The sequence below is a fragment of the Alligator sinensis genome, unplaced genomic scaffold, assembly GCF_000455745.1.
Source record: "Alligator sinensis unplaced genomic scaffold, ASM45574v1 scaffold13_1, whole genome shotgun sequence".
NCBI lineage: Eukaryota > Metazoa > Chordata > Crocodylia > Alligatoridae > Alligator > Alligator sinensis.
The window spans coordinates 3,212,290-3,225,742 of record NW_005841909.1 but is presented as its reverse complement, the minus strand read 5'-3'; the positions used below and the strand labels follow the sequence as shown (position 1 = coordinate 3,225,742).

Below are 13,453 nucleotides of genomic sequence, written 5' to 3'. Positions count from 1 at the left end.
TTCCCTACAAAAAAGCACTAGACATCAAACAGGGTTGATCAACTCACCTGCAGTCTCCGGATCTGAATATCAGAGAACTGCCTAATTCCATTGATCGGAGGCACCAAGCGGGTGTAAAGAGCCTTGTAAAACAAGATGCAAAATTAGCAGCTGCAGGATATCCCATAAATCTTGACATAATTTACTGTGTTTAGTGCACTAGAGAAAGGAATTGCTTGCACTGTGTTTTACCTGATCAGTCTGGGTCCACTCATGGAACATACGAGCATCGATAGCAGCAGCTACCAGGTTATTGGCTGCAGTGATAGCATGGATGTCACCGGTAAGGTGGAGGTTAAACTAGGAGGAGGAAAACAAAGAAAAAAAGGGAGACACCAATCATCTCACCCTTATTTAATTCTCATTTATTACAGTCAGATGGAAAGAGAAATATAGCAGTGGTACCGGGGGGTGGGGAAATCACTCCGCACAATATGTGGAGCAGGAGATAGAATTTGTCTAAACAGAAAACACCTCCCCCACATTTCTACAACTCCCAGAATGCAGCATGCAAATAAAAGCTTTCCTAGACCAGAGTCATTTCCTTCAGTTCTGCCAGGTCTTCAAGAGTCAAGCAGCTGATGGCACAACACAGCTCTATTGCTTTAGTTGTTCTTGCATTTCAGAGCTGTGCAGCATAGGCTGTCTAGGCTGCAGTCATTGTAGCTAGGATATTCTTCTCCAGGCTAGCTCAGGTGATGCTTACAGCCTAGATGCAGTAACAAAGAGCTCAGGACATGCACAATACCCAAGCATTCAGCCTCTCCAGTGGTTTCAGAAGCCAATGCTGAGTTCTGTGCTACTGCGACTATATTGCCATCAGCTCCCAGGTCAACTAGTTTAAAGCTAGCTTGCATTCAACTATAGACACTGCTAGGACTACAGTGTAGATGGAGTATAGGCATTTGAGATTTATAGCCTTTTCTTCTTGTCTTGAGCATAAACATGAAGATGAAGAGGAGGGGCTGCAGTTAAGACCTAGCCACAATGAGAGAGAGATGAAGGAAGAAGACAGCATTAGAAAAAAGTCAGAAAACAGGCAAGACCTACAAAGGCCTTAAAGCCACAGACTGAGACCTAAGTGACCAGACAGCAAAAATAGAGGCAGCACAGCCACATGCTGCAATAATGCTGGTTCACTAAAACCAAATGACCTCTTGCTGTTCAGTTTTGTAGCCTTCACTTTAAACCTCTCTGCTGGCTAACAGTCAGGCCAAGAAGAGCTTGTTTGCAAGTTATGTCCATCAGTGTCTCAGCATCTGTGTCATGATGAATGACTCCAGAGATCTGCTGCTTAGAAGGGAGAGGCAAGAAGTGGGGGGAAGGGAGGAATGTATTGATTTTTAGAAAAATCATACATTCTGCTCTTGTAGGTCTCTGCCTTTCAGGTCAGAAATAGCACAGTCTAGCTAGCCCCCTCCCAGAGCCATCCAAGTTCCCCATGTTGGGCTCAGACTAGTGTTTTGGGTAATCTAGATAACTGGTCCAAGTGACAGTGCCTCCACAGCCTTTTGGGAGGTGATTTTTGTTGTCAAATCTACTGATAGACCCCTCAGAACCACTTTACATCAATCTCTGCCTTTATTTATATATTTTGTGGCTGTGCTACATAAATCCATACCAGCTCCCCACTCATCACCTCTGCTAATCCTCTTTAAATTCCCTCTAATGTGCCAATATATTTCAAGCACATGATACAAAACATAATTACCTATGTGCAGTAACACCAATGCTGCAGAGCGAGGGGCCTTTTCACCCCCAACTCAATTCTGCTACCTGTGTAATGTAGCTGCTTCCATGTAACACTGCAGTATTCCTGACTAATGTGTTGCCCACCAGCACGTCTGTGTCTTCACATTTCTACTTTTCAAATTTCCCTTTCCATTGCAATTAATAATCTGAAACAGTCAAATCTAAGTCCACAGAATACATTATTGATAGAATCCACAAGTGTAGGGTAATGTGTAATTAAGGACCACTACTTAATATTTTGGTACTTTAAGCACCACAGTATTTTACAAAAGAGAGTCTTCATTATCCTCATTTCACAAATGAGCCATGGAAGAACAGGGAACTGGTTAGTCTGAAAATGCAGAGCTCCACAGCTGGGCTGGGAGGAGAATCTCACCTGTGTGCACATGCCAAGGGCTCCGAGGGCAGAGCTACGTTGGTGAGGGACACGGACAGTGCAGTTCTGCCATCAAAACACCCCACAGGGATGCAGCTCTGATGGCAGAGGACAGCTCCAGTCATTTCACGGGGGTTGTCGCAGCTCTGTCAGCAGGGAGAGGTTTTGCTGGCACAGATGTATTCAAATCAAGGGCCCCAGCCACTGTAGTTAAAGTGGCAACAGCCCTATGGGATATAGTTCTCTTGGTTCCTAGGCCTGTACAACAATCCTGGGACTTCACAACGGCACACTATGTATCTGCCCTTGTGCTTTGTACTGGAGCATATATATTACAGCTCTGTGGAAAAAAGTCTGCGCTCTTTTTTAGACAGATACATCTGCCTCTACACAAGGTTTCCATGTTAGCTGACCACAGTCTGTCTCTATATAGGGCTGGGCATTACACACAGTAGGGCCATGAGCCAAAATTACCTCCTCCATGGGGATAACCTGAGAATAGCCACCACCTGCAGCTCCACCTGCAAAAAGGCAAAGGAAGGAAGTCATCATCAGCCAGATAGTCTTATGTCTCCTTAGCATGCGGTGAGATCAAAGAATACTTACTTAAACACTTATTTTCAAAAGTCTCAATTATTGAACCAGGCTGGTTATAACCCAGCAAACAATAAGTATAATCAAAGGCTGCATCCCTTCTAGAGGGATTTAATTCTCTTTTCATAAGAGTGAAACCCTAGATCAGGGGCTTTCAACTTTTTTTTAATAAGTGTACCCCCAAGCTGCTGGATGTGCAGCTGGGGGGATGCCACATGGCCAGATGCGGAGCAGCAGCAGCGTGGGGTGGTGGTGGCAGCTGCCTTGTGTGAACTACCCCTGCATCCAGTCAGCCAGGCGGCACTTGTGTGGCCCAGAAAGGGGCACCACAGCCCTGGGCCCCCCACCCCCGCCCTGCTCCTGGGAGGTGGCGGTGTGGGGTGGCAGTGCTCCATCCCTGCCCACCTGCACATACTCCCTAGGGCCTTCCCAAGTACCCCCAGGGGTACATGTACCCCTAGTTGTCAACCCCTCCCCTAGATGATATCGTTGGGGATTATCCTATGAAGGAACAGAAAACAGTCCCTCAAGACAAGTGACATTTCTAAGCATTTGCCAGTGACCTTTCCCACACAACTTCAATCCAGCACAATCTACCAGCAGTAAGACCCTGCCCGCTCGTACCTTTTATGCCAAAAGTTGGCCCCTGAGAAGGCTGCCGGACACAGGCGAAGACGTTTTGGTGCAGATGAGCTCCAAGAGCCTGAACAAGGCCCATTGTTGTGGTACTCTTCCCTTCTCCCAGAGGTGTAGGCGTTATGCTGCAGTATAAAGCACACCATGAACAAAAGACTCCTTGAAGGACAAGGTTCATAGCAGGATTGCATAACAAGAATAGCCAGTAGCTATCTTTTGCAGCAATACAAATTCCAGAAAAAACCCCAGCCTCGGCCTTCAGGGCTGAAGCCAGTCTCTACCCACAAGACATCAGAAGGAAGCCTGCTGAGGAAGCAGACTCGCTCAAGACTGGTGTCTTGCACCTTCCTCTGAAAGACCGGGTGCTGACTGTTGTCAAAGATGGGCTACTGGGAGAGGTGGAAGGTAAATGTAATCCAATCTGACAATTCCTAAAAATCTCTTCAAGCGGCCACTGCACTCTTTATGATCAAGCAATAAGACTTCAAAAAGTTCTGCCACCTTCTCCAATACTGCCAGGAATGGTAGCATAATTTCATAAAAATGTAGGCTTATGTTTTCATGCCTAATGGATAAGTCACTGGCCTCCTAAACCAGAGATTATGGATTCACACCCCACCTGGGGTGATTTGTATAGCATATTACTTTTGATCAAGTCTACTTTGCTTTCTTGGTGGATGCAGGGATGGTACTGAATAAGGGCACTCTAGAGCAGTGGTTCCCAGCCTTCTCTTGCCGCGACCCTAAATCAGGACCCCCCCGACCCAGAGCCGACCCTAGGGAGGTGCAGGGCCCAGGACAAATCAGCCCATGTGGGGCCCCCTTAACACTGAGCGGGGCCCCATGGCCTGAATTTCTGGCTGGAAGAAACATAAAGAAACCTTCACCCTGTGGGGCCGGAGGGCAGGCCAAACCACAGCCACCCTGCAAGAGGGAATGGGGCCGCGGCCGCTCCACCGGGCCAACAAGACCCTACTGCAGCGCCCCCCCCACCCCCCCCCCCCCACGACCCTGATTTGGGTCACGCCCCGAGGTTGGGAACCACTGCTCTGGAGATATCTGGTTCAACACTCTCCCTGTATACCACCCACTGCTGCCACCATCAGAACCAGGATACTAGATGGCTAGATGGACCACTGATCTGACGAAGTACATTCCCTTATGTTCGTTAATAAAAACACCACATCGTGCCACATGTTCTGCTAACTTGAAGCCAAAGGAATGGGACCGTCTTTCACCATGATGTTATTTATGAGAGGTTCCACAAATGCAAGAACAACTTACCCTGTCACAACCACGTATTTGCCATCTGGCTTGTCCTTCAGGCGTCTGAGGGCAGAGAGCAGAACCTTGGCTTTCGTTTGACCATACAGCTCTACCTCCTCAGAGATCAGGCCGATTTCTTTTGCAAGCTGACCAATGGGCTTGGGCATGCAAGATCGAGAGATCTCAATATCACTTAAAAGGAAAGAGAGGGGTGAGGCAAGTTAGACTGCTAAACCACAAACCAGCTTCCACCACGTATAACCTACAAAGGCTTAGCATAAAAAGTGAAATCTTATTTCATGGCTAACAAAGCCCAGCTTGGCAGAACTATTTAGTTCACGGCATTATGGGTAAGAGGCTGCCCCAGTGCTGGATGGCTATTAATGTGTCCAACACAAGGATTTTTTAGCCAGCTCTGTGATGTTTCACACGTTTTCATGCATCTTCTCTTCGGCAGAAGCCCTAACCCAGCTCCTCCCAGTTCAAGGAGCTCTTGCTATATCTGTATAGAGATTTCAGCCCCACAGTTTGGCAAAATATTTAAGCATGTTCAAGTCCTGTTGAAGCATCAACTTAGGTTCCTCTGACCAAAGTCCTTTTTTACATAACTGCTAATGGCAGTGCTCAATGGCCCTTAAAAGCAGTATGGAATACTTCACCCAGACCTCATTCACCTACCCATAAAACCCTGATGAGCAACATGTATGTTCAACAGCACCAGCAACTGCTTTGCTCTACACAATGCAGCCTCCATCCTTCAGCTTGGCATATATGAGAGGATCTTTGCATCAAAGAAGAGGAACCCAAAGATGTAAACAGGGTCAGAAAATATAGATGAAAGAACCAGTGTACACATTACCCTACAAGACTGGGACTTTTAGGCTTTCCTTTGCAACCCACTGAGAATATTAGGAATCAGAATGACCTGAAGCTATTATCTCCTTGCCCATAAACCTTCTGTTTTACTGCCCATACCAGACAACAGGTAAGATGGCCATGGTACTGAACTGTCAACAGTAATTTATTTTAAAGTGTTACCTGGGAACAGGTGTCTTTAGGGTGAGCTGGTTATACTGGATGCTCCATTTTCCAGGCTGGAATTTCTCAAGAAAACGTTGTGCACTCTCCACTGTGCTCTGAAGGGGAAGAAAGAAAAGGGCTTGATTTATGGTCCTGAATGGTGCATGCAACAAGCTGGTTTATAAATACAGCTCTGAAAAGGTATGCCCCCTTCTCTTCTATCTCATCTCAGGTCAATAATGCATTTGGGGTGAAGTCATTTATTTAATTTTCTGAAATAGCTTTTCTAAGCCCAGTCTTTTTAGTGCACTAGACTGGATTCACCTCCTAGCCCAGGAGGGTTTGCTCAACCTGGTGAGGAGTGGGGCAAGGGGTAGGCATTTGCACTGCCACTCTCTTCTTAGCAGTCCCACCACCCTGTGGGTGGTTTTAAAATTACAACTGGTGCTCTCTGCAATCAGCATCAAGGAAGACCGTTGAGCTCATTTTTCGAGCACCTGCTGGCACACAAGCTGGAATTCTCTTTCCACCCAGCTTCCCTCTTCCAGAAGCCTGTAAGCAAATCAAGCCCCCTGGCAAAACCATCTTGCTTTGCACAGTACTAAGGGAACAGCAGGCAAGACAACAGGTTATAGTTATGTGAAACTCCCTGAGCTCTTTGGTACAAGCCACACCAGGTAACATGATGTGTGTGGTGAAGTCGCATGCAAACAGGCAACAACCACAACCAAAACCTCAACCTTCCCCCACCCTGGGATTTAAACACAAAACAATGTAGAGAAGTATAGGGGAAGCAGCACTGTACTGCATAGGGTGTTCTGATGCTTTGATGGATTAATAGCAAAAAGCTGAAGCCCTGGCTCAGTACAGGAATAGCAGCATTGTATACCAACAAAGGATCCTTGCTGTGAACCAGAATGCACACCTCCCAGACGAGGTACAACTGTACCTGCACTATGAACTTCTGCAAGTGTAACTAGATTAGGCAGGGATCACACCTCTTTACACTTCTAACTGACATAGCTGGTGCCAGCACAGAACTCCTCCCAGCCCCTCACTCACCTCCACCCACCCCCAGAAATGCCAATTCACTGTGTGTTACCTAGTGAATGCACACACAGAAGAGAACAGGGTACACCCTCTGCTGTTCACATACCTGCATCAGCATGGCCACAGTCATGGGTCCGACACCTCCTGGAACTGGTGTTATGTAGCCAGCTCTTTCCTTTGCTTTACTATATGCCACATCTCCAACTACCCTTTTCCCACTGGCCTTGGTACTGTCTGGGGAAGAAAAGACAAATGGAAGAATGTTGTAAGACAGCATTTCACGGATACCATGAAGGAGGCTGCATCTTAACAATCAGACTCCCAGTGGGATGAGGACTCAAGTACCCTGAAATAATAGAAGCACAATCACTTGGGATGCAGCTTTTCTCTTTGCTGTAAGTCTTGGATTTCTCCTTTAAATGAAATGTAAGGGCTTGTGAAAACAGAATTATTTATCTGCACACTAGGGGGACCACAGGCAGCCTCGCCTTTCCTAAAGGGTCACCTCTCCCCCTTTGGAAATGTCATGAAGGGCTCCAGATCACATGTTGCTTTGGCAGTGGAAAGATCACGAGTACACAAAGTCTCAGCATTGTGGGAGACAGGAGGTATAGCTAGACAATCTACAAACTCACTCCAGACAATTCTCAAAAACTGACTGAAAGCTATATTTCCAATTGAATGTGAATATGATTGAGTGATCTGGAAGAGCAGTGGGGAGTAGAGAGCTAGATTTGCCTTTACTCTTTATATACTAATTAAACTTTTTTGCATTACAGGGCAAGTCTAGACCCTGCTCCGTTCTTAAATAATTATAACCTATAAAATATGGCCTATTTTACATTTAATTCAAAGGGTTCTATAAATCGCCAAAAGGGGATGAAATGTAATACTAATGCTCCAGTTTGCAACCTAAGACGCAGTCCAAACAGAACCTCGTGAGCATGTTATAACATACAGGGGACCTTATGTAGAATAAAACCCATTGGCTTTTGGACAGAGGCCAGAGTTTTCCATTCTTTTTGGTTTCTTCCTACTTTGCAAATGGATGGCCAATACTACTGCAGTATAACTAGATCAAAGCTTTGTTAAAAATCACATTTGAAATACAGCTTAAAAGAAAAATGGAGGCCTCTGCTTAAACAACCAAAATGTCTTCTCTTTCATTGGCAAACACTGACCACCAACCCAGCTCTCCCCCACAAACGGATGATCCTGAATCCAGCGTAGCTTTGTTTTTTGTTTTTTTAATGCTCTCCTTTCAGTGAAGTCACCAGGAAGGCTCACACGTACGGGGAACAGAATTCACAAGCAGATCGACAACGCTATTTGAGGAAGTCGATGCATTTCGGTGTGGCATGCCAAAAAGGTGGCTTTAAGTTTCCTTTCTAGACTGATGGGCCTTTATTTCGCTGACTTAGAATAGAGAAGACGTTTCATGCCACAAGGAACAAGAGACACACTTTTCAGTAGCTATACAGCAGATATACAAGCGCAGAACATGATCCATAGCTTTAGCATTCATTCTGAGAGACAAGTAAGAACCTTATATAAAATGCCTGACTGAAAAAACAGAATAGAAAGCCTAAAAATCACTAGCAGCAACTACAGACAATGCTAATATTTTAACCACGCTGCTGCTGACAATTAGCAGTTTTGATGTTTCGCTACGTTTGTGCGGTAAGCAACAAATTTCCTCCTGGTGTTCAAAGCCTGCACAGTGTCATAGCTGCTAAATCGTGTTTCTACAGCAACTGTCAGCTTGCTGCCCGAGCTGCGCAACAATCCAACCGCCCGTCCCAAAGAGCAGCTTCATTAGGAATGCAAAAGGCAAATAACACAATTACATTTTTTTTTCACAGGATGCCAAGGAAGACTACAGATCATACCAGCAAGGAAGACTCCATCCCCGGCAACAAAGACAACAAATGATCAATTATGCACTCAACACAAAACCATCCCAATCTGTTACACAGAAGTAAAGGCAGGCACGAGTTTTCCCCACTGTCCTGGATCTGAGCTGCCTCCCAGTACAACTGAAGGCTGCACACAGTGCATTGGATTAGCTTGAAGCAGAGGTGTCAAGAATACAGCTGGCAGAGCTCCTGAAACAGCTAGGAATTTGGGGGCTGAACACCACCAAATTGCAGAGTACAGACTCCCACTGGGTCCACGTTTTGTCAGGGCAAGCGACAGCTGTGTTAACCCGGTGGCCTCCCCAAGCCAACAGAGTTGCTGTTCACCCCACTGCTGCGGGTGGGTGCTTCAGATCTGTCCTGTAAGGAGCCCCCTAGATCCAGATCCAGCCTGGAGTTTGGATGCCCATGCTTTCAAGTGTTTTCCTTCCCATCCTCCAAGCCTTGATCTAGTGCCTGACCTCTCTCAGTCACCCTGTAACCATCCTCCGCTCTAAACCTGCCCCCTCAGTATTCACCATCTCAGTCTAAAAGAACAGGAGTGTGTCAACAAAGCAACAAAAGCTCTCAAGGGCTGTATTTTCTTCAAAGTAAGAGATTGTCTTGACTACTAAAAATAGTCGAGAACATTCAGAGAGTTAGAGGTCAAAGGAGCTAGCTGCAAATAGTGCCACTGGTGGATGCAGCGTTTCACAGGAATGAGACCATGTACCCGACTCTCTACATGTGCACGATCAAATCAACTGCATGCGAGTGGCTTGCGGGCAGATGAAGCATGACCGACTTGCTATCTGGAAGTCAGCTGTAAAGGTTATTTGCCGTTGGAGGCTACAGAGTGACTCCCTAGCAGATTAGCTTGGCACAGTTTAAAAACCCCTGCAAGCACCAGCTCAGGGTTTCCTTCAACTGCTTCCTCAGCAGGCTGAGACTGGGTGCTGCTCTCCCTGCTCTTGCTGAAGCAACCAGACACTCCAATCCTAAAAACTCATAGGATGCGTCCCCGTGCACTTCCCCAGGGACGAGCAGCAGTGGCATGCTGTGTGCCACTGCTACTTGCCCCTGGGAATGCCCACGCCACTTGTGCTCTGGCATGTGGCACGTTGCCCCAGGCGAGGTAGGGGAGGCTGAGGCCAGCAACTGTGATCTCCCGGGGTCAGAAAAAAACCCCTTGCACTGCAAAGTAGCAGCGCAGGGAACGCCTGCACGTACGGTATGTGGCGCTGCAGGCTGGTCGGCAATGTCTGTGCTGGTCTGGACACACCCGTGGGTTTCAAAGCAGGAGGGAGCACAGCTCTTCTGTCCCTGCAGCACACAGCAAAGCAAAGCAGTGCTCTCTGGGACAGCCTCCCAGTGGCAGCACCACACCCTAAGCCAGGGGCGGGCAATTATTTCAGCTGGGGGGCCACTTAATGAGTTTTGGTGAGCTGTTGAGGGCCACTGGCCCCACCCCTTGACAAGTGCCCCGCCCCCCTGGTTGCCATCTTGGGACCAGAAATCCCACCCCCAACCTCTGACCTTTGCCATCAGAAGTCCCTCCCACTGCCCCTGGAAATACTTCTTTTGGGAAGGGGGTTTGCCATCTTGGAAATGAAAAAGACCCAAAGTATACACTAAAAGTCAAACCTCCGTAAAAACATATTTTAATTTTATTTGAAAAAATATTTTTGTTCTGATTTGTGTGCGTTTGGGCTGTATATATAGAAATGATTCCATAACAGCTCAAAATGAAGTCTTACTCTTGTATATTGTGGGGTATGGAGGGGTGTGGGGGTTATGGGGTTTGTGGGGGGATGTGTGTGGATGCAGGGTGTGAGGGGCTGTGGGTGTGTGTGGATGCGGGGTGTGGGGGAGGCTGTGGGGGCATGTATGAATGGGGGGGAGTATGGGGTTTTGTGGGGTGTGTGGAGGGGGTGTATGTGTTGGTGTGTGTGTGGTGGGGTGTGTGCATGTAGCAGTGAGCAGGGCTCCCTCCAGAGGCATGCAGGTATGTGTATGGAGGGGGTGTGGGGGAGTGCGGTGTGTGGGGGGTGTGTGTGCAGGAAGGGTGTGGTTGTGGGGTTTACAGGGGAGGGTTTGAGGGTATGGTGGGTATACATGGGAGCCCCCTGCATGTCCCCCTGAGCTGGTCAGCACTCGCCTCTGCCAAGCAACACCTCGGAGCCTGTGTGCCCTGTGGCACCTCCCTGCCACCACCAACAGCGTGAAGCCCCAGTGTGAACCACGTCCACTCCACGCCACCTGTCCTGAAGCATCTTGCCACCCCTGGGCATGCAGCAGGGTTGGGGCAGCTCCTTGTGTTTGCTGCCAGCCCCAGCCCTGCAGTAGCAGTGGGGACCCATGTGTGCAGCCCTGACCCTGTGCACCCCACACTGCTCTGGGCTTGCCAGTCCAGACTGAGCTGCAGCAGAAACTTGCTTGGTGCAGGAAGGGGGCCAGTCCTGCTGCATGCCCAGGTGATGGCAGGATGCACTATGGGTGGGCAGTGCCTCAGCCAGACGGTAGCAAGGGACCTGCCGCAGGCCAGACGAAGCCCTTCTGCCAGCCAGATCTGGCCCATGGGCCATACTGTGCCCACTCCTGCCCTAAACTTAATTAGTCTGCAGTAACTTTGTGAAGGGGATGACGTGATTGACTGACCCCTTCCAGTCCTTGTAACCTCTCTCTCTCAGACCTCAGGAAGTCTAGTTATAATGCACAACACAATTTCTCTCTCCATCCCAGAGCTGCGACTCATACTCTCTGCAGGCATCTAGCTGGGAATACGTGAATGCATGCAAAAGCCAGACAAAGCTTGCAGATGACAGTTAACATTCAGAGCAGAGAGCTTCTGCTAATCTCAGAGGAGAGGTCTCCGCAGCAACAGTATTCTTTCTATGCTGAGGAGCTGACAAAGCAACCACTGTGATGCTAGGAAGGAAACAAATCTCACCATTCCTAGCCCTGGCTTTCCCTTGGGTACTGCTGAAAGCCTTTTACTAGGACCTTCTTACAAGGGAGACGTAGGCAAAAGCTTTGCAGAACTCTGCAGGCTCCCAACCAAGCAAAGACATTTGAAGATGAACAGTTTTCATAGGACAATGTAAAACACCCAAATGCTAGGCCTCCCATTTCCATAGAGGAGCCAGCATCCAGCATGGCCAGAGCTGACTTTGCAGGAGGTTCAAAACCGATGAAATTCACAAAGGAACAGGGCCAAATTTTCAACACCTGGCTCTCACCAGCCCTCAAACAATGGCAACATAGTGGCACGCCAGGAACAGGGTGGTATTTTTACTTGCAACATGTTGATGGGGGAGGCTGCAATCTGCTTTGCTTTATGCAAATCAGATGTGGCCCTCTGGCTCCTGGCAAGCTGCCCGAGTTTGGGTAGCATAAATATATCAAATAATAACAAACAGCAACAGCAGATTTTTACTGCTCTCCTTTTAATTAAGCAGAGGACCTAGCATTTTTAAAGTACAACTCAGATGTCATCAACAAGGAACAGGACTGCTGAGCTGTAGGACAGAAACTTTTTTACCTTCCATTAGGTAATTACATTGCAACAAAATGACTGATCAATTATAAAGCTACCTTTAAAAGAGTGCTGTGGGTGTAGGCATGATAGCAGCTTGACGGTGACTAATTTTCTGTATCACTCAATATCTGCAACTTGGATTTAAAGCGAGGAGAAAACAGAAAAAGCCAGAATGGCTGTTCCTTATTTACAAAGGAGTCAAAGTAAATAAATTAAACCCTATCCCAGAACCCACTGTGTTCTGCAGGTTTACTTTTGTGCTAGACCCACTACACTAACAGTTTGCAAATTCTATTTTGCTTCAAGACAATACTCCTTCAAAATTGCACAGTTCACTCCGTACGTACAAATTCACAGCTATGTTATAGCTGCTTACTCTATATAGCTTTCCGAGTTTAGTCACATGCTAGATCCAAGCCACTTAATCAGATCTAATGCTACAAACCAATGACAACAAATCTTCATGCTCAGAAACAACAGCTACTGCCTTGAACACAAGGTTTTGCAGCCATGACAAAGTGATTATTTGACCTTTTATTGTAATGTGCTTCTTGCAATGCTCTTCCCCATCACATGGAGCAGTGGCAAAACTCCTACTGTCCTTCATGAGGACGGGAGTTCACCCAGTATCTCGTTTTCCTCTGCACATACTTGGGAGCTGCCTCCAATAGCCAAGGCAAACACAATAAAGCTATATCCTCAATGGTGTGGAAGCTGTGAGGAAACACTACCTACGCTCTGATTTAGACCCTGTGGGCGTGTCCACACATGCAAGCACGTGCGCTTACAGCAGCTCTAACAGAAGCGGTGCAAATTTGAGCGGGCGCTTTTTGCCTCAGCGCACGTGCTTGGACATAAGCTTTGTTGTGGAGCAAATTGTGCTACTTGGGGCAAAATAACCCTGCCTGGCTCCTCCCTGATCTGCAGCCAGGGGGAGTTAGAGCCTGGGGCCAGCACCTGTGCTGTCCCCAGCAGTATAAAAAGCCACCCTGGCAAGTAGCTCAGGGCTACTAGCTCTCAGGAGCTTCTGGGGTCCAGCCAATGGGTACCCAGGGACACTACACCTTGTGCCAGCTGGACTGCTGAAGCAGCCCTGAGAGGTCCCTGCACCCTCTACCCGCTGCAGTAGTCTGGCAGTGGGGGCTGCTGCCTGGCTGTACCCTGCTGTGCACCTGCCAGACTCAGATGGAGACTGCACAACCAGTAGAGGAATCTTCCCCTCTAGTCCAGCTGCCAGTGTACTGCGGTTGCAGTGTTGGCCTTTGTGTGGCACTACCGGCATTTTGG

The 13,453-nt window shown here is 47.8% G+C and overlaps 1 protein-coding gene across 2 annotated transcripts in view; it reads right to left on the bottom strand.

Annotated features, from left to right (window-relative positions):
• The window catches only part of MTHFD1 (methylenetetrahydrofolate dehydrogenase, cyclohydrolase and formyltetrahydrofolate synthetase 1), a 72,814-nt gene that overhangs the window by 31,748 nt on the left and 27,613 nt on the right, over positions 1-13,453 (bottom strand). For both annotated transcript variants that reach the window (XM_006018691.3, XM_025197928.1), the window contains exons 9-15: positions 6,840-6,967; positions 5,702-5,799; positions 4,682-4,855; positions 3,386-3,522; positions 2,642-2,688; positions 232-339; positions 48-122 (exon numbers count right to left, since the gene is read on the bottom strand). In XM_006018691.3, coding sequence (XP_006018753.3) covers positions 48-122; positions 232-339; positions 2,642-2,688; positions 3,386-3,522; positions 4,682-4,855; positions 5,702-5,799; positions 6,840-6,967 — 767 coding nt within the window. The remainder of the gene's footprint in view (positions 1-47; positions 123-231; positions 340-2,641; positions 2,689-3,385; positions 3,523-4,681; positions 4,856-5,701; positions 5,800-6,839; positions 6,968-13,453) is intronic.